This window comes from Pseudorasbora parva, chromosome 23 (genome assembly GCF_024679245.1).
Source record: "Pseudorasbora parva isolate DD20220531a chromosome 23, ASM2467924v1, whole genome shotgun sequence".
Lineage (NCBI taxonomy): Eukaryota > Metazoa > Chordata > Actinopteri > Cypriniformes > Gobionidae > Pseudorasbora > Pseudorasbora parva.
The window spans coordinates 31744188-31766033 of NC_090194.1; the positions used below are offsets into that span (position 1 = coordinate 31744188).

General features: G+C 38.9%; 1 protein-coding gene across 2 annotated transcripts in view; it reads left to right on the forward strand.

Annotated features, from left to right (window-relative positions):
* The window catches only part of vcanb (versican b), a 40171-nt gene that overhangs the window by 10239 nt on the left and 8086 nt on the right, over positions 1-21846 (forward strand). For both annotated transcript variants that reach the window (XM_067433520.1, XM_067433519.1), the window contains exons 6-11: positions 1131-1424; positions 9278-10090; positions 11634-13367; positions 13554-13667; positions 13759-13872; positions 20202-20360. In XM_067433520.1, coding sequence (XP_067289621.1) covers positions 1131-1424; positions 9278-10090; positions 11634-13367; positions 13554-13667; positions 13759-13872; positions 20202-20360 — 3228 coding nt within the window. The remainder of the gene's footprint in view (positions 1-1130; positions 1425-9277; positions 10091-11633; positions 13368-13553; positions 13668-13758; positions 13873-20201; positions 20361-21846) is intronic.

The following is a 21846-nucleotide window of genomic DNA, read 5'->3' on the forward strand; positions in this document are numbered from 1 at the left end:
CATAACACCTCAATAAAAAAAATCCTTATTGCAGGAATGAGAATTTGGAAGGAAAATGTCTGATTAGATGGAAAATATAATTTTCAAAAAAATTCACAAATATCCACAAATATTAAATTTAGTTTTTGTTTAATCAATCGATATAGATAAACAAATACAATATCCATGCGTGTATTTAATGGTGATGGGCAAAATATTAATCACATCATGCATTTTCTCCCATATTCTGTTTCAAAAGAAAAATAGTGAGGGGGAAAAAACTTCTTGTATTATCTAAATAATATCATTATTCAGTCATTTTGTCTTACAATAAAAAAGGAAATGGTCCTTTTTTTCAGAAAATAGATCCATGTGCAACTTTATTGGTGGTGACAGCAAAATACTTAATAACATCATTAATTTAATTTACTTTTATTACCATTAATTTACTTTTATTATATTACCATATTGCATAAATACTTTTGTTATTAATTAAAGAATACCAATACTTTTTTTTTTTTTTTCATTGTAGAAATTAGAATTTAGAAGGCAAATGTTTTTTAATTTAATTAAATTTATTTTAATCTATGCGTGCCTTTAATAGTGATGAGAGCAAAAACTTAATAACATTAATTAACTTTCATATTCTCTTGAAAAATATTGCAAGATAAAGAATGTGCACAGACACATCAAATGATAAAATGTGTTGTTTGGTTCCTTTTAGAAAATTATTCACAGCTCATTTCAAGTCAGAAAATTAGCATGCCAGCATTAGCATCTTGCTAAGCAAAACTTAATACTTTAATAAGCACACAAATACATTTAATGCACAAATTTTGGATAAAATAGTCAACTTTTAAATAAATAAACTATTTTATATCAGTTCTTTTCTGTTGCGAATAATACATTACATGTCCATTTCGTACCAGTGCGTTCTGGGATTGCCTTATTTGTTAAAGAAAGGCTTTTGGAACATCCAATGTTGCCTTAGATTTTAGCCAGATCGATCTTAATTTTGCTGTGTTTGGGTTAGCGTGTGTCGGTGTATATGTCTACAGTATGATGCCTAAGAAGGCAGCTTACGAAGGTTTGAAACTGAGGCTGTGTAATATGTTTAAAGTGAATGTGTTATTGTGTGTGTCTGACCTCAGGTGAGGTGTTCTTCGCTGCTGTGGATGTTAAGATGACTCTAGATGAGGCCAGGGCGGCGTGCGAAAGACAGGACGCGGTTTTAGCTTCTCCAGGTCAACTGCATGCAGCCTGGAGGAACGGCATGGACCGCTGCGACTACGGCTGGCTGTCTGACGGCAGCGCCCGCTACCCCATCTCTGTACCCAGAGCTCAGTGCGGCAATGGACAGCTGGGTGTGAGGACTAAGTACCGCTACTTCAACCAGACGGGATTTCCTTTACCGAGCGAGAAGATGGGCGCTTTCTGTTTCAAAGGTAGGTCTTCATAAAATGCTCAGGGGGAAACAGATGCTAAAACTTACAGGGTGAATCTCACGGAAACATGCCATCTCAAAATCTTAAGAAATAAAAACCCAAGAAATTACTCATTCACATTTATTGAAAATTGCACATTTTAAAGAAAACACATTCTTTCGAAGGCTTGATTGTGCTTGTGGGGTGCACTTCGTGTTTATGCTTTGTTTTGTCCCTCCTTGTAAAAACGGTCTGATGGTTTCCGGGTTCTATGAAGCCGGTCCCTCAAAAATACGCAATGGGCTCAGATTGGTTAGCTGGCCCAGCTGTGTTCTGATTCGCTAACCGCCTAGTGCACTTGTTTCTAAAACCCCTTACCTTTACCGGCTGTAAAGACTGTGGATCTATACTAGTGATCGCTACTGAATGGCACTTTTTGTATTTTTAGAGCGATTATAGCCAAATATCTGTCGCAAGAACTATTAACCCAAAACGAACACTAAACATTGGCTTTACTATAGTAGCCAAATCAAACACAGAACCATGTTTAGCATGCCTGTAGATAAACAAGCATAGATAAACAATACATAAAAGCTCTAATCGAAGAATAATTTAAACTAATTCCAAATTCACTGTTGAGATTTAAAAAAGTTTGTAACGTTAGGTGTTTGTCGGATAACGTTAAGTATGAATGAGCGTTTAACAAACTGGTCTGCAGAGCCACACAGCGTTGTCATTTGTTTACCTTGCTACAACATACAATTAACAATACAAACTATTACCGGAAAACACATAGACGAAAAATAAATCATACTTACAGGTTGTTGCCCATAAACAGCAATCTTTTTTAAGTTGGAACTGCTCCATCTTTCAGGACAAGCTGTTGTGCGAATCCTGCATTGAACTCAAGAAGATTTCCTCCGTAAAATGTGCATCACAGAGAGCGAGATTGAAATTTTAATTGATCCCTAACTCCCCCGTCCCTAAGGCTGAGCAAAGTGGACCTACAATTCGGATGAAAATAACAGCATTTCTTCGGCGTTGTGGCAACAACACTCCAGCCTACTTTACCACAACAACTCTTCTCCACAGGAATCAAAAATGACCTCGTCCCCCTTATTTAATATTCTCGGAGGAGGGGTTATCTCTGTCTCTTTCATTCATTCTGCTCCATGGTTTACCCCAGAACTTCGTCAACTTAAAACTAAAGGTCGTAGGTTAGAGCGTCTGTATGCCAAATCTGGTCTCACTGTACATAAACAAATGCTTTCTGAACATGTCCAACTTTATAAGGATGCACTGTCTAAAGCTAAATCTGATTATTACTCTATTTTAATTGGAGCCAGAGAAACAAATTCAAGATCTCTTTTTTCTGTGGTAAAAAATATCTTACGACCACCGGATTCTCTGCCATTAGACATGTATTCTACCACACTATGTGACAATTTTATGACTTTTTTTGAGTCTAAGATTAAAAATATTCACCAACAAATACTTGCTAGTAACATAGGTTATAACTAGTGCTGCTCAGTTTTTCAAGTGTCCCCACACTCTGGTCTCTCTTCTTTTTTATTACCAACCGATGCGGAGATACTGCGTCTTATCCGGGAATCCAAGCCTACTACCTGTTGGCTTGATCCTCTGCCAACTCACTTAGTCAAAGCCTGTTTACCATCTTTATCTACATTAATTTCTAAAATTATCCATTGTTCACTTGCTTCTGGCTATGTACCCTCCTATTTCAAATCTGCTATTATTACTCCAATCCTTAAGAAACCAGGGCCTAGATAATTACCGTCCGATTTCTAATTTGCCATTCATCTCTAAAATTCTGGAAAAATGTGTTGCAACACAGGTAAATGATCATCTGTCCAAAAATAACCTGTTTGAGCAGTTTCAATCTGGCTTTCGTCCGCACCACAGTACAGAGACAGCTCTTGTCAAAATCACTAATGACTTGTTGTTGGCAGCTGACTCTGGTTTATTAACCATTCTTGTCCTTCTCGACCTGAGTGCGGCCTTCGACACCATCTCGCACAAAATACTCCTTGACAGGTTAGTTTCTATTGGGATCACTGGCACACCCCTGTCCTGGTTTATATCATATCTCTCTGGCCGTACTCAGTTTGTCCAATTAAAGCACTTCCGATCAAGATCATCGACAGTCACTACTGGTGTTCCTCAGGGCTCTGTTTTGGGTCCACTTTTATTCATTATCTATCTACTTCCACTTGGTCATATTTTCAGGAAATATGGCATTCACTTTCACTGCTATGCCGATGACACCCAGCTATACTTATCTTCCAAAACCTCTGACTTTTTTCCACCACCTCTCTTGTCCCGTTGTTTGGCTGAAATTAAAGACTGGCTCTCAGCTAACTTCCTTAAGCTTAATAGTAGCAAAACCGAGGTCCTACTTGTAGGGACAAAATCCACATTGACAAACTCTGACTATATACCTGTGGATATTGATCAACATCTCATTTATCCCTCTTCACAGGTTAAGAGTTTGGGTGTAATTCTGGATAGCACACTTTCATTTGAAGCCCATATTAATAATATTACACGTACCGCTTATTTTCATCTGCGTAATATTAATCGCCTTCGTCTATCCCTTTCAATGAACAACACTGCAATTCTCATTAATGCACTAGTTACCTCACGTATTGATTACTGCAACGCTCTTCTTACTGGTCTTCCTTCCAAACTTCTCCATAAACTTCAGTTGGTTCAGAACTCTGCGGCTCGTGTTCTTACTAGAACTCCTTCTACCATGCACATTTCACCAACTCTCCAGCAACTTCACTGGCTTCCAGTGAAATATAGAATTGACTTCAAAATCCTGCTTCTCACATTCAAGGCACTTCACAGTCTAGCTCCTCCCTATCTTACTGATCTTCTTCATATTTACACTCCTTCACGCACTTTACGATCCTCACTATCACTCTCTCTTGTCTTACCACGTATACGCTTAAAGACCATGGGAGCTAGAACTTTTAGCCATGCGGCCCCTCGCTTGTGGAACTCTCTCCCTCTCGATATCCGTAATATTGACAGTCTGCATACTTTTAAATCTCGTCTTAAGACCTACCTTTTTACACAGGCTTTTTTATGATTTACTACTTATTTTTCTGTCTCTATGATGCATGTGTGTTTTAAGTGTGTTGATTTATGTATTTATATTGTTATTGCTGTTTTTCCCTGTAAAGTGACCTTGGGTGTTGTGAAAGGCGCTGTTAAATAAAATGCATTATTATTATTATTATTATGTAAATATTGGGGTTAGTGATGTCAGCTACCCCGGAGGAAAAGGCTGTAGTTCCCTACCGGCCGTTTGCTGTAGTCTTTAGGGTTGCCAACTCTCACGCATCTGGCGTGAGACTCACGCTTTCAGGCTCTGTCTCACGCTCTCACTCCGCCCAACTCAATCTCACGCCAAATTGCCAAACCTGCTTTTGATATTAAACAAATCTATAAGCTTTAATTTTTTTAAATGTGTTTTAATGAAATTCAAACAATAAATAGCGTTTTGGCGCTAATGTGGCATAATGTTAAAGCCAGAGGCGTTGAAAAGCGGAGTTGCTCATGCTCTCGTCTCCCTGCGGTGCGCGCTGGTCACGTGGCCCATGAGCGCTCAATACTTCTAGCGCTGTGCCAATGCATTTAAATGGCTTAAGCGGATACACAACAGTTTCACCATATAGATGTTTGCAGCAAGTTTTAGTAAACAGTACAGCATAGTGTTAGTGTTTATTGATTATTAAGTCAGCCATATTTACAGGATCGTTTTATTATGGAGAGTGATAGAGATGCAACATTGTTAACATTAATGTTATTCTTGTATTTAGCCCTCAGGTTTTCCTTACTAATTGGTCACACTCATACTCATTAAATTATATTTATTGAATATTTTGAGGAGATATTTTGGTACTAAATACTATTTGTGCAACAATTATTGTCAATAAATGACCACTTAAAATATTTTCCTTTTAATATTTGTATATATTTCTTCTAATATTTATATTACAATATGTTTAGTAATTAATGTTAAAATAGAGAATTCCAATTCAAAGAGGACAAATACAGTCATTTTGTGAAAAAAAAAAAAAAAGTTTATTTGTAATGCCATTAGGTGCCTTATGGCTCTTTAATAAATATACATGTATCTAATCTAGTAGCTCAAAAAAGTATTGCAGTCTTTGCATTCTAATAAATATTTAGATATGATGATCAAACACTAGATTTCTTTAAATGTGAAATTTCAAAACTTGAATAACTTGTATCCTAATCTTTTTAATGAATAATGATACTTATATAATCACTCACAAGTGAATATTAAGGAATGGCACATATAATTTGACCCAAGAAATGTTTAAACTAGTGCTAAAACAAACATATTTTTTCTTATTATGTATAGTATATATACTAGATATAAGCTGATACTGAATCAAGATCAAAAGCATTAAGCACACAAGACTTTTTTTTGGCCAGGCAATTTTTACCTTAATGTATAAATACTTTTATTATATTTACAGTATATTACTGTATATTACTATTACTATTATTTTATGTTTTTGAAAGAAGTCTGTTATGCATACCAAGCCTGTATTTTTTTTTTAATCAAAAGAAAAAAGAAAAAAAAGCAGTAGTACTGTGAAATATTATTGCAATTTAAAAATAAGGGTTTTCTATTTTAATATACTTTAAAATATAATTTATATTTGTGATGCAAATCTGAATTTTAATCACATCCTTCAGAAATCATTTTAATAGGCTGATTTATTAAATATATAATTAAACATCTTTGACAAGTTTGGTGAGATTCACACAACTATTGTTTTGTAGATAGGGAGGCGTCTGTTTTACTGTGATATCATAACAGCTGTGACTCGGAGCGGACCTTTCCTCTCTCTCTGCTAGCTGGGTGGAAGCAGAATAATTTGTTCTCCCCAGGGTGTCTTCACATTTCATCTGCGAAACGTCTGTCCTAAGTCTAGCTCAAATATGTGCCTTAAAACGGCAAACTAACTGACCTGTTTTCAGGTCAGTTCCGCTGCCCAGGATGACTATGACCTTTGAACCCTGTAACTGTCCTGCTGGGGGTTGTTTAAACTCGCAACCTCGGTCGTCACTTGAGAGGGAAAATGGAAACAGGCCACACACAAAACAGAGCTTAAAATGCATTTAATCCAATTTTACATCGGGTATCTCCTTTTCACCCCCTACCCTCAGGGATTTTGTGGCTTTCCTGTTAGCTGTGGTTTGTTTCATGTAACCAGTCTTGAAGCACTTCTCTTAAATGGGCTTCTACCGCAGAGTACCGCAAAACAAACAAAAGAACTCTGGGTAAGCCGTGGAGGGCAAGAATGCCCCACTATAATATATAAACAAGCGCTAGTGGGGGATGTGGCTTCATCCTGTGCTGTTTCAAGATCACTGCTGTTTTATAAAGGAAAAAGATGCCTGATGTTTTACATCAGAGGCGCTGCAGAGAAAAGAGGACACATCCCTAACGTCTAACAGCTGGCTGTGTGTCCACACACTGAGATGGAGACAAAGAAGCAGTGAGATGTTGTACTGTCATAGCCTTGTCATGAAGTAGGTGGCTTCGCCCAAACATGAATATTTGTGAATGCTCATAGTATTCAGGTATTGTATGCTCTGCCTGGCCTGGTTGTGACGTGTGTAGGCTTACAGAAAGATGGAGACGGACTGACAGAGGAAGAGACTGAAGTAGGAGAGATGGGCGTGGGCCTTTGTCCATACATAACCCTGCATAACTCTAGCATTATGCCGCTGGTGTAAAATCAGACTCAAAACAACATAAATTATCAAACTCAGTAAATGCTGAAAGAAAAACTATTGGTTGTTATTATTGAAAACAAGTGTTTGGTCTCATTAATCAGAACATATTGTCAGTGAAATGCCTCTGAGAACATGCAATGGATAAAAAGTCAGTTGAGCGTCAAGTATATTTGCAAAATATTGTTTGTTCAATAAGTTGTACTTGAATAAAGTCCTAATTCAAGTCTAAACATATCATTTTGTAGAGTTTAACATTAAAATGGTAGGATTTTTTAAATGTTTTTGCAAGAAGTTCAGTAGTACAGTAAAACCGTAGGCTGGGTAAAACCTGATTTGCCGGCGATTTGATTTCGCCCTACAGCTCAGTCTGGAAACCTGTACATTTATTTCTACTGCTTCTTTTCCGCGCTATTGGCGGGGTTAACACGATGACAGATAGAGAAGCGATGAACCTGTTGATCACGCCTCTTGTGGTCTGATTGGTTGAAGGACTATCCAATTGTTTAGCGAGTCATTTGAATAATGCTCGTTGATCACTCCCCAGACCAATGTTCAGTCTTAAATTGAGCTTGGTCTGGTGATAGCCAGACAAGTCTAATCCATAATATTGTGAAATATTATTACAATTTCAAATAACTGCTTTCTATTTTAACATATATAGAAATATAATTTATTTCTGCACTGCAAAACTGAATTTTCAGCATCATTACTCCAGTCTTCTTTGTCACATGATCAGTCTAATATGCTGATTAGATTCTTAAGAAACTATTATTATGATCAATTTTGAAACTGTGATACATTTTTTCAGGATTCTTTGATGAATAGAGAATTTTTTGTTGTTGTAACATTGTAATTGTCTTTACTGTCACTTTTGATCCATTTAATGCGTCCTTGCTAAATTAGTGTTAATTTAGCATTAATACTAAAGTATTAATTTCTTTTTAAAAAATGTAACCATAGCGTATGTCTCTCTCACATCCTCATTATTATTAGTCATAACTATAGCAACTATCCTGATTCAGATCCATAAGGACTTTATGACACATTCTCAAATCATGCTGGATAACATTGATTGTTGGGTTTCGTCCATGCTCAAATGCTGCTGTAATTAAACAAAAGGAGACACACTATTAATACATTCTGAAATCTGTATATATTTTTAAATTCAGGAAAACAGAGCCATTTTCGCTTGTACTTTCAGATCACTCTATTGCCCTGCATACAGCCAGATGGACGACTGCCACACAGGTTGTCATGAATGGGTTTGCCTCGCTGTTGAAACCTCTTGCTAAGCATGAACCTTTTTACGATCTGAGTCAAACCTTTGGAGGCCCGCCAACATGTCATGAGCACAGCAGTTATATGTGTATGAACAGACAGGAGTGAACGTTATAGTGTAGTGAACTTGGCCACGTTTATAATTTGTATATTGGTCCGTGGAAGTGTGTCAGAGTTAGCATGCACGTAGACAGCATCAGTGTCATGGTTTGATTTATCATTTGTGAGAAGCGAGACCACTTTGGCACTTAAATTATAAAACATTTCAAGTACAGTAATTCAAGACTATTTACCTTCTGGTCAGAGTCAAAATAAGTGGTTAGGAAATATGCAGCATAGCCAAAGATATGCTGAAAGAAAAGCTAGAATTTCAAAATAAATATAAACTGTCAAGTTCTAACCTGCCATAGCAAGTCATTTCCCCAAAATAACTCTTTACCAGACAAAACTATTTGATGCTTAGACGATTCTGCTGTTGTTGGTGTTTATGGATTTTTTTTTATTGTACATGCTTAGTCAGTGTTAATAGACTGATTTAATATGTACAGACAAATATACTATAAAAAAAATCCTGTTGTAGCACTTTCAACATTTATCTGTTAGTGTGGGCAGTCAGCTGTGGTCAATAAATAGTGTGAGCATGGCTAGCTAAACAATGAAAGATGGGCAAGTGTTTGGAAAATTGGTTTTGAAACAAGAACAAGTTTTGGTGCCACTGCAGACTTCACTTTTAGAGGTATTTTCAAAATGATTGATCAAAATGACATCTTTCCTCTTCTCTCTGTTCTCAGGATGGGATCCCACAACTGTACCCACAGCTGGATCCACAACATCTCCAATTCTCTCGGACAACATTGCAGTCTCTTCCCTTAATGACACGTCTTCTACACCAGCCCACAGCACCACAGAAGAATCGCCATCTATGTTTTCTGCAAGCATGGATCCACGAGAAAGACCCACTCCTAAAGCATATCCTTCTGCTAAAACCACAGTTGTTGTACCTGCTGCTAAAACCACAGTTGTTGTACCTGCTGCTAAAACCACAGTTGTCGTACCAACTGAAGCCAAGACAACTTTAGATATGGCAACCCCAACCACATTTAATGACTATGAAGACAAGGACAGCTCCTTGGTGCAAATGGAACCCCCTGGTGCAGATGGAACTTACATTCCTTCTCAGCTTTTCTCAGCCCCAACGCCAACTGAAATGACCCATTATTCAGATTCCTTTTTCTCTATTAAGCTACCCCCCCAGGCCACCCCAGCGAACGGACTTCCTGTGATGGATACTCAGCATGAGGAAAACAGTGGTGCTGAGGGTAGCAGCAGTGGCGACACGGATACTCCCGAGAGTGTGATTCCTACTTCGCCTGTGTTTGTTATGACCGTCCAAGGAGACCCAGACAAGCCAAAAATTGTGTACAAAGAGAACGAAACCACAGCAAACACAACTAAAGAAGGTTCGGGAGTTGCAGAGACCACCGTGTTAAGCCCACATTTAAGTGAAGGTGATGTCCACAGCCTGCAGACTGAACCCAAGGACGTCAACGTTTCACCTGACATCAATATGCTTATAGTTAACGTTGAGCACCACAATCAGTCAGGTAGGTCAGATGGAACTTTTAAGATGGCTCTTCATAAAATTTTGTCAATGCAAAAAAAAAAGAAAAAAAAGAAAATCATATTGAAGCTAATTTTACCAGAGAAGAAATAGTAATTGAATACATTGACTTCCAGTTCACATAAACCAAATTTGCTTGTCCTTTCATATTTTGGTGCAGCAACATTTTTTCTGTGATTGTTGCTAGTCCAAAACAGCATGTTGTAAATGGCTGACTGGGTTTAGGAAACACTGAGATACAAAATGAATGTAGATCTTGGCTAAAGAGTGGACACGTTTGGCTCTGTCGCAACGCCTACTGCTGTCTCGCAAACAACAGATCTGGACTTGACCCATTGATTTTATGCAGTTGCTTAAATAGTTGGCTTGTGCTAAATCTTTACCTCATCCACAAGTATAAAATATTGGTGCTGCCTACATGCATAAATGGTTAAAAGTGAAACAGTTGCCTTCCCATGACCTTAACTGACTTCCAGTGTTGCTGGAAAGAGTGATGAGGTTGATTAAACATCTGTAAATGGACTGCAGCCAGTGTTCCTGTCTTGTAGGTCCTGTGGGTCGACATTAATCAGTCGAGCCATTTATACCATTTGAGACTGGTAAAGGGACATCTACTCTAGTAAAACATCAGAGAGAAAGAGAGAGGTGTCACGTATGAGAAAAAGTAGCTCTCAAAGCCACAGACAAATGCCTCTTGGGTCAAATGGCAAATCCCCTTAAAACATCAGTCAGCAAAGTAATCACTGCTAGCTAATTACTTTCCCTTACCTTGCCCAGCCTACAGATCAGGTTACCATGAATGGTTTTTAGAATGTCCATCAAAGGAAAGGTATATTTTGTTATGTATGCTATTGAGGTCTTTCAGGATGTAATAAAATATCTGGCTATATTTCACACAGCATAAGCGTAATGTACCAGTAGCTGAAATCACTTTGTTTAATTTTGAACAAGAAAAGGGCCTTGTGATTTTGCAATATAGTGACTTTAGGGTCTCACAGGGACATATCCCTGAATTTAATTTATAGGTAGTTCACTCTACAGTATTTAAATGGAGCCATTACTTATGTAGGAACAATAAGTCATATCTTTACCGCCAAAATCCTAATTGACCTGAGCATTTTATTTGCCTCAAGTGAGACCTGTAAATGGACTATACATGCAGTACAGTTTCGAAGATGTCTGTAAAGTAACTTGGTAAAATAAAGTGGAAACTGAATATGGAAGCAGACTTTACTGTAGATCATCATGAGATGATCTAGGGGTGGTTGTGGCATAATGGTCAGATTCTGTAACTGTCATAAGCCAGTAAGAGCTGTGCGTGTAAACCTCCCTCCTTGTTAGAGCGCCCACCTCCCACGCTTGTGTCCACGGTTCAAATCCCGTTCTGAGCGAGTTGAGTAGAGAACAAATTCAGAGTATGGGTTGCCATCCTTGGCCTTCACATCACTTCACTTAAACAAAAGTATCGAGTACAGAATTAACTAACTTTGTGTTATTTTGTTGTTGTTGTTGTATTTGTTTTGCAGTTGATGATGTTCTGAAATTCCTTGGGCACTCTAACCTCCTTACTGATGAAAGTGAGCAACCTTTGGGCAGTGGAGACCTTAATGTATATCCCTCAGCTTCCGTTACCATCACCCCAGAACTGAGTTTCATTAATGGAAAGCATGAGTTGACTCTGAAACCCGACCAAACTCAGGAGGCTAGGGGAGACCAGTTTGACACTGCTATCCCACCAACGGAAAAAATCATTCCTGATGATGAGCTAGAGATACTGACGGAGGAGGAGGAAGGCACCACCTCTTCCCCTGAGACAAATGAATCTGGCTCAACGACGAGAACCCCAATTGAGCCTCATTTCACTACAAAGAACTCGGGAAGTTTAACCACGACAGAGTTCCCCACGTTTGCAACTAAATCTCCAAGCCAGGAGGTGACCTCACAAGCCATATCATTTAGCATGTCAAAGTTTGAAGAAGGTTCGGGGATGCGCCCAACAGATGATGAAGAAGAACTGACAACATTTGAAGGTTCTGCAGATGACACACTGCCAACAACGCCATCTAACGACCCGGATGTGGTGTCTACTGATGAGACTGAAATAGCAGAAACTACGCGGGCATTTGGGGTGGATTGCTCCACCAAAGGACCATTTGTTACAACAGAATCCAGCAATATAAAAGGAGAAATTAAGCCAGAATCAGACGATTTTGAGGGCTCCACCTCCGCTGAAGAAGAAGAAAGCTCGGGACAAGATATATATTCAACAGAAGAACAAAAACATCCAACAACGTCATCTCCATCTTTCACTGTTACATCTCACAGCTCTTTAAGTTCCTTAACAAGTATTCATCCCAACAAGCCAAGGCAACCTGCTAGTTTGGTTTTGCCCAGTACTGAGCCTACGATTCAGGTGGTCTCAACTTTTCAAACAGAGGCAATCTCAGAGGAAAGCACTTCTTTTATTAAACATTCTGAGAAGGACCAAAACAGAAGTACAACGGAGCGTCCTTTGCTGGTCCCTGAGATTGAAAAAGGTGTTAACGCTATCTTCACCATCTCTGAGGACATCAGCTCTGGTGCTCAGCCAACTGATGCATTCTCAAATCAACCTTTCACTACAACTATTGTTCCTTCCCTTCTCATTCAACAAACTGAAGAAATGAGGGTTGGTACTCCTGATGAATTGGCTAAAGTGTTTGAAGGTTCTGCAGAAGACACAACATCATTGACTTTTACTAGTGTCCAAACTCAAACAAAATTCACAAACCAAAGTTCAGAAACCACTACTCTGCCCACTGATGGTCTTAGAGCACCAATGGCTTCTTCTCAAGGAACTGTTCTAATCCAGAAATCATCTTCAGAAGACACAACCACCTCAGTGCAGACATCAGAGACTTCAGAGGAGACAACACAAGAAATATCAAATTCTACTTCTGGATTCTCAACAGAGAAGCCTATCGCTTCACCTACTCCAGTTTCCAGTCGTCCTTCCACCCGTGTTGGTACAGACTTAAATGCTCAAGAGCCAGTTCAGGTCAAGGATAGAAGCACTTCATCTGCTACAGAAGACATTCTCACCACCACCGAAGCCATAAGTACTGTGGCATTTGAAGTGAGTGCCCTTGATTATGAAGATGTGGCAGGCCCCTCAATTGTTGAAGTACAACCACCATCCAGGGAAGAGTTCACCACAAGAAAACCAGAGATCTGGCCAGAATCCAGCTACACTGTTGAGAGCCATGTGGTGGATTTGCAAGGTCCAGTTTCACATAATATATATTTTTGTAACTCATAAAGTTTCTTATATTGTATAGTGGTAATTAGGTCATTTCTAAAATCCCTATTTTGAGTTTTACAAATGCTTTTATTACTTGAATTGCTTCATTGTTCATTTGTCCTGTGGATTTGTCAATCCACTAATAGACGTTACTTTATTATTTCAGGTCTCACACTTTGCTCCATCAGTGTGTGTGAAAATGGTGGAAAATGCTATTCTAATGGAAAAAGAAACATTTGTGTCTGCTCGCCTGGATTCAGCGGGGAACATTGTGAAAATGGTTTGAAGCCTTTTGGTTTCATTCACTTTTAATGGACTTTTTTAGAGTTTCTGTAAGAAAAGTAATATATTTCATATCCTAATTCTTGCAGACATTGATGAATGCCAGTCGAACCCTTGTCGCAATGGAGCTACATGCATTGACGGGTTTAACTCTTTCAGCTGTGTCTGTCTGCCCAGCTATTCAGGAGCCCTCTGTGAGCAAGGTATGCAAACATAATGCTATACAATTGTTTTAATTAGGATAATATATTAAGGGCCAGATTTACTAACAGCTTGTGTCAGTGAAAACCCTCTTTATTGACTGCTAGGTTTCCAATAAGTGGAATACTTCTATAACTCGTTTTATATTTGTAAAATCTGGTGAATGGAACATGTTATAATTTATGGGGCTATTTTCTAAATAGTGAATAGTGTCTGTTTAATAATTCCACTGAAGCAAATTGTATATGGTGGTCAGTCCAAACTGTTAGTAATGGGCAAACCAAACCACACAGTTCAACACATCTGGCAGGCTTGATCCTCCAAAGGGTCTGCGGTATGGTGTCCAGAGGGATGAAAGCAGATTTGTGCCAACAATAGGGTTCAGAGAAAAGGTCAGACAGTCAGCGACAGTACTACCTTGCCCTTTATGACCACCACACTTCTCACAAATGAGCAATTTGCTGAACCTTTCCAGAGCCAACTGCCTTACTTGGCGCTATCCCAGACACATTAGAGTGGCTACGTAATTTTCCTTTGGTCGCCTCGCCCTTGTCATGCTTGTCCACCACAAAAGCATGACTTGGTAGTACAAAATATTCAGAAGAAAATAGTATAGGAGAGGATTTTTTGTATCTACAGGGATTAAATTGGTTTGAGATTGACATGTCAGGCTATGATATTATTAGCATCTACACTACCCTTTCGGCTTCTGTTCGCATTGATTGTTGAATCGTGTTTGTTGGGTCTAAGAAATTACATACTGTAATCTGGTGATTGTGCACGATCATCGGCGCCTATCGGTGAATTGTTAATAACATTTTATTACACGGCTCTGTGAAATACTTGATTCTGATTGGTCAATCATGCATTCCAGCGGTATGTTATTCTCAAAATACAGCCTTCTGGGGCGGCAGTGGCTTAGTGGCTCATGTAGGTTGTCTACAAACCAGAAGGTTGGTGGTTCAATCCCCGGTTCCACCTGACCAAGTGTCGAAGTGTCCATGAGCCAGACACCTAACCCCAGCTGCTCCCGACGAGCTGGATGGCGCCTTACATGGCTGAAATCGCCGTCGGTGTATGAATGGGTGAATGTGAGGCAAAAATGTAAAGCGCTTTGGATAAAAGCGCTATATAAATGCAGTCCATTTTAGTCCATAGTCCATTTCAAAAGTTGAATGAGCTTAACGTGTTACTCCGCTGTCATCGACTGTCTGGTGCCATCGTGTGACTGAAACACTTAATCACCACGGTTTACAATGGAAGAAGATTTCAAGGGGTTTTACTCCTGATTTACTCACCCTCGAGTCATCTTAGGTGTATTTTTCTTTCGGACGAATAAAATCTGAGTTATATTTAAAAAGTCCTGGCTAATCCAAGCCTTTTTGTTGATGCAGCCATTTACGTGGATAATAACCGGTAACTTTATTAAACTATACGGAGGAAAAATGCACACACATCACTCAGTATTCTCTGTTGAACCGGAACTCACTTTATTTTGCATATATCCATTTATGGAAAACAGGTCACATTCACGTGACATGAACTGTATGAGGGAATATCTATTACAAACGTTAACACTTTTAATTGGCAGTAGATGTAGCTCGGTTTTTGAAGTCCACAAAAAATGCATCTGTCCGTCAAATAACGTGCTCCACACGGCTACGGGGAGTTAATAAAGGCATTTCGTCCGATCGCTGTCCATATTGAATTTATGGGAAAAGTGTTGAAAGTGCCTCTGTTGTTAAAAGGCTGTGCGTATCTTGAATTGCAAGAAGGCACTTTCAACGCTTTTTCCACGGAAGGTGACCGGCCGTAGCTTTAAGCTTTAAATATGGACATTTTTCTTACACAAACGCAGCAATTCGCTTCAGAAGTCTTTATTAACACCCCGTAGCCGTGTGGAGCACGTTATTTGATGGACAGATGCTTTTTTTATGGATTTCAAAAAACAGAGCTACAACTACTGCCAAAGCTTGGATTAGCCAGGACTTTTTAAATATAACTCCGATTTTATTAGTCTGCAAGAAGAATTTTATGTACACCTAGGATAACTTGAAAGTGAGTAAATCATGGGCTAATTTTAATTTATGGGTGAACTATCCCTTTCAGCATTCATTTCAACATATATGGTTAAAAATATATATTTTCAGCAATAGATAAAGGTTTAAAGCAGTTTGGAACTGTTTTTCTTCACGGAAACTTTGCATAAGAGCTAATCAAATATTTAAACACAAGACAATATTTTGTGTCTAATTTACTTGAAACACGTCAAGTAAATTCACTCCGTCCTCAAATATCCTGATCACTCTGTTGAGGTTTATGTAATAGGTTTATGGGATAATGTACACCCAGCCGTTATCGCGTAATAAACCTTGACAGAGTGATCAGGACCCCAACAGGAAGCGGAGGCTTATTACGCAAAGCTTCCACGAAGAAAAACAGTTCCATACTGATTTAAGCCTTTATCTTAATTAGTTTATAACTTATTAGTTTTTACCATATGCTAAATGTTGAAAATGAATGCTGAAAGGGTTAGTTCACCCAAAAATTAAACCAAGCCTATGATTTACTCACTCTCAAGTCATCATAGGTGTATATCTTCATAGGTGTATAGGCAGTAGTTATAGCTGTTTTTGAAGTCCATAAAAAATGCAGCTGTCCGTCAAATAACGTGCTCAACACGGCTCCGTGGGGTTAATAGAGTCCTTCTGATTCGAAACGATGCGTTTGTGTAAGAAAAATACCCATATTTAAAACGTTATAAAGAAAACCTGCCTTGAAGTCTTCCATTGTAATCAAGATGGCGCCAGCGTTAAGCATAGAAGTAGTACCGGTCAAGATAACTCGTAGTACCCGGATGAGCGGTGTGTTATTCAGTTTTTGCGGTTGTTATCTGGGAATAATGCACGGTTGATCAATCAGAATCAAGTATTTCATAGAGCCGTGTAATAATCTGCGATAACACCCGGCTTGGTGTCCATTATCCCTTACATATTGTATGTATAAATTAACTACAACAAGATGCTTTAAAGTATTTCAAATGATTGTTGTGTTATTGATCTAACTATTGTTAGTATAATAGAGCCTCACCATATGTGAAACCAGGTCTTCATGTTGTCTTTAAACCATCACAAAAGACTTGAAACGGGAAGTATATCTGTAGGTGCCAAGTCCACTGTTATGCTGATCATTTAGCCTGGCCATTGGCTTGACATTGTTCTGATTAGGGGTTTTGATATGCTTGAAATAAAGATAAAATGTATTAAGTAGTGGTACAAATCACATGTACATACAGAGAGTGTCTTGTTGGCATGCAGTGAGAGCCTTGCTTCACAGTAAGTTCCCATTACTCATCAAAATGTTCAGTAAAGCACATCAAATATGAGAACATCCTTTTGGACTGTCTGTTGTGGTTTTTACTATGACAAACAACTCATAGAAAAAAAAAATATTGAATCTCTTTTTCACATGGCTGTGGACAGTGTTTAATGTTTGAGGATGATAAAGTCAAGCCATTCTTCTCTGATGACATGAAGTAGGGTTGGGACAAGGGTTTCTTTGCCCTTTTTGCTGTTCCCTCACTTAAAGGTGAGACCCCTTAGGATTCTGGGAATGCGATTGCTATTTGCATATGGGTCTGTACTGCAAAAGCAGCTGGAATCAATTAATAAATCGCTGTTTGTCCAAGAGGCTCATGGAGACCACTTTGAAGCTACAGTATAGAAACCCCCAAACACCTGCCTAAGTCTTGTGTAGGGCTTTCCCTTTAGCTTTACACTATGAAAATAATCAGTTGACTTATAAATGAGAGCATGGCTTAACTTTGAAGAGAGCTATTAGCCTTCTCAGGACTTGACATTTACGCTCACTTGCACAGGCTTGGCGGTCACATTGGGCGTTGGTCCCCCAATGGATTGGTTCCAGCTTCATACAAAATATTGCTGCCATTAGTCAGCAGAGCTAATCTTCTCCATGCATACACATCACCTCTGAGGACATCTGTTTTCTCAGGCTTTTTAGCCAAAGATCAGGGCAGATCATAAAAAGTCTTTAAGAAAAAAAAAAAGACACTTTCACAATAATTTCTAATACAGTTCTGGTTTATCAGTGAAGCTGAATTTGGACCTTTGTTGACAGTTGAAAACAATTCATTCGTAGCTGCTGCATTGAACTTTGTGATTTTGCGATAAATGCAATATTTTAGCCAAAATTTAAACTAGCCTGAGACATGATTTTGGAGGGAAAAAAAGAGTCCTTGCTGTGACACTCCATTCTTTTCTGACAAAGAGCCAAAGTTGAACACAACTACTACTTTGATGATTCAAAAAGTTCATAAAGAGGTCTTAAAACTAATCCATATGAATTGAACGGTTTAGTCCAAATTTTCTGAAGAGACTCAGAAGAGATTTAATTTAGTCTTATATTGAAATATAAAGATTGATCAGCGAACATAAACAGAAGCTCAACCGAACCTGCTTGATACAGCAGAACAAATCTCTTAGCTGAAACGTGCTGCGTAACACGAGAAAGAACCTCATTGGTTCTTGAGGAAGCTCAAACGTGCTGCATAACACGAGAATGAACCTCATTGGTTCTTGCTGAAGCTCAAACGTGCTGCGTAACACGAGAATGAACCTCATTGGTTCTCAAACGTGCTGCGTAACACGAGAATTAACCTCATTGGTTCTTGCTGAAGCTCAAACGTGCTGCGTAACACGAGAATGAACCTCATTGGTTCTCAAACGTGCTGCGTAACACGAGAAAGAACCTCATTGGTTCTTGAGGAAGCTCAAACGTGCTGCATAACACGAGAATGAACCTCATTGGTTCTTGCTGAAGCTCAAACGTGCTGCGTAACACGAGAATGAACCTCATTGGTTCTCAAACGTGCTGTGTAACACGAGAAAGAACCTCATTGGTTCTTGCTGAAGCTCAAATGTGCTGCGTAACACGAGAATGAACCTCATTGGTTCTTGCTGAAGCTCAAACGTACTGCGTAACACGAGAATGAACCTCATTGGTTCTTGCTGAAGCTCAAACGTGCTGCGTAACAGGAGAATGAACCTCATTGGTTCTTGCAGAAGCTCAAACGTGCTGCTTAACACGAGAACGAACCTCATTGGTTCTTGCTGAAGCTCAAACGTGCTGCGTAACAGGAGAATGAACCTCATTGGTTCTTGCTGAAGCTCAAACGTGCTGCTTAACACGAGAACGAACCTCATTGGTTCTTGCTGAAGCTCAAATGTGCTGCGTAACACGAGAACGAACCTCATTGGTTCTTATTGAAGCTCAAATGTGCTGCGTAACACGAGAATGAACCTCATTGGTTCTTATAGAAGCTCAAACGTGCTGCGTAACACGAGAATGAACCTCATTGGTTCTTGAGGAAGCTCAAACGTGCTGCGTAACACAAGAATGAACCTCATTGGTTCTTATTGAAGCTCAAACGTGCTGCGTAACACGAGAATGAACCTCATTGGTTCTTGCTGAAGCTCAAACATACTGCGTAACACGAGAATGAATGAGAATGTAATGTTAAAAATTACATTATAGTAACAAAGTCATATTTTATTATCAGGGGTCTCTGGACATTCCAAATGAATAGCGCATAAGGGTTAAAACAACTGAAACTGGAGGGATGATATACATGTTCAAGTAAATTGGAGATTTGTATATTATTGTACCAATTATAATACATTTACTTATATACAGTACATGCACTATGCTAAGGCAGCAGTTTTGCTAATCTAGTGGACATTCATGGCAAAAGACGAAGTGGGCTTGTAATGGTGTGTAATCAGTTAAAGAAAACAGCACTATGGGCCGTGCGTCTGAGATGATTTACTTGGCCTCATTTACTAATGTTTTCTTTCCAGCCTCATTAGATGTCATTGTTTGCATTTAGCTTTCACACTGAGCGCTGCGGTCATTAGGGGGTTTCAGTCCAAGTCAAATGTTGATGATCTTCATTGTATGGCATAGAATAAAAAGTGCTTTGCACTAGGTTAACCCAGTTGATGGCAGAACTCAAAACAGATGCAGTTCTGTCTGTATTCTGCACCATAACCATACATGATCTGAAAGACAGGCTTGTTCATGGCTAACGCTAAAGAAAACGGCTATCATGCGATGTCTTTCTTTGATAAACCATGGGCACTATGATGCTTGCTGTAGCTGCGTAATGAATCACAAAAGCATCTGCAATTTGAATAGGGGTGCATTGATTTAGATAATATTATGGAAGCTATCCAATATTTATTGAATGTTTTATAAAAATTTTGGTTTCTTTTCCCATTTCTCATGATTCAATGTCTGTCATTCAAACTTTCAGATACAGAGGTTTGTGATTTCGGCTGGCACAAGTTTCAGAGCCACTGCTATAAGTACTTCACTCACCGACGGACATGGGAAGCAGCTGAAAGAGAGTGTCGTCTACAGGGCGGTCACCTCACCAGCGTCCTGTCCCATGAGGAGCAGCTCTTTGTAAATCGTAAGTCATTTTTCATGAACTTTGTCCTATTAAATTTACAAATGGTATTTGCCAAAGCAGACATCAGTATTGCCTTGATAGTTAAGGCTTGAACAAAGCCTTTACTCTTTTACTTCCTAACTTTTAGTATTGTACATTGAGATTTACAATGATGATGATGTATTTTTGTAGGCCAACCCGGAAGTTAGCATCACCCTGATTCCCTCAACAAAAACCCAATAGGATTTTTCCCAATAGAAGTTTTGGATTATTGCAGAAAATAAGCTCAAAATTCATCATGATTATCTTCTCAACATTTTTGAACCCTAAATACAATCGGCAGAAGTCAAAAGCTAAAGCTAAACATAGGCTATAAACAGACTACACCACAGTCACATGACTTCACAAGAAAAAGCTTTTAATGTATTTTATAGCCATGTTCGGACAGGACTAGATTTCAAGGTGGACATTAGAGAAATTCATGTTTCACAGAATTTTGTCTGAATCTGCCAAGTCAGTGTTTTTCTCACACAACCTCAGTAAAAATTCCAGGGAAAATTACCTACTGAGAAATTTAATCCTGTCCGAGTGTGAATGTCTGTTATTGCTGATGTTGTATTATGTGTATATGATACTCATTAAACCAGGCAACATTTTCCAGTCTTCAACTGTCCAATTTTGGTGAACTTGTGCAAATTGAAGCCTCTATTTCCTATTTGTACTGGAGATGAGTGGTACCCGGTGGGGTCTTCTGCTGTTGTAGCCCATCCGTCTCAAGGTTGTGTGTGTTGTGGCTTCACAAATGCTTTGCTGCATACCTCGGTTGTAACGAGTGGTTATTTCAGTCAAAGTTGCTCTTCTATCAGCTTGAATCAGTCGGCCCATTCTCCTCTGACCTCTAGCATCCTGGACTCCAGGACTGCTGCATCCGGGATGTTTTTCCCTTTTCACACCATTCTTTGTAAAGCCTAGAAATTGTTGTGCGTGAAAATCCCAGTAACTGAGCAGATTGTGAAATACTCAGACTGGCCCGTCTGGCACCAATAACCATGCCACGCTCGAAATTGCTAAAATCACCTTTCTTTCCCATTCTGACATTCAGTTTGGAGTTCAGGAGATTGTCTTGACCAGGACCACACCCCTAAATGCATTGAAGCAACGGCCATATGATTGGTTGATTAGATAATTGTATTAATGAGAAATTGAACAGGTGTTCCTAATAATCCTTTAGGTGAGTGTATATGCACATATATGTCTATCTATGTGGTGTTTTTGATATGCTTTTAGACAAAAAAGCAAAGACAGGCTCAAAACTGTGGTTTGAAATCACTGCTGGTGATTGACCTTGTCACGTCAATTTGTGGGCAGGCTTTAGCATATCCTTAACTGCTGTGAAGCAGGGGAGTCTCCAAAGAAGCCAAGGCATATTTTTTTGCTGATATGAAAAATCATGTACTTTTAGAAATATAGCAGGTGATTAATAGGGTTGGGCATCGAGAACCGGTTC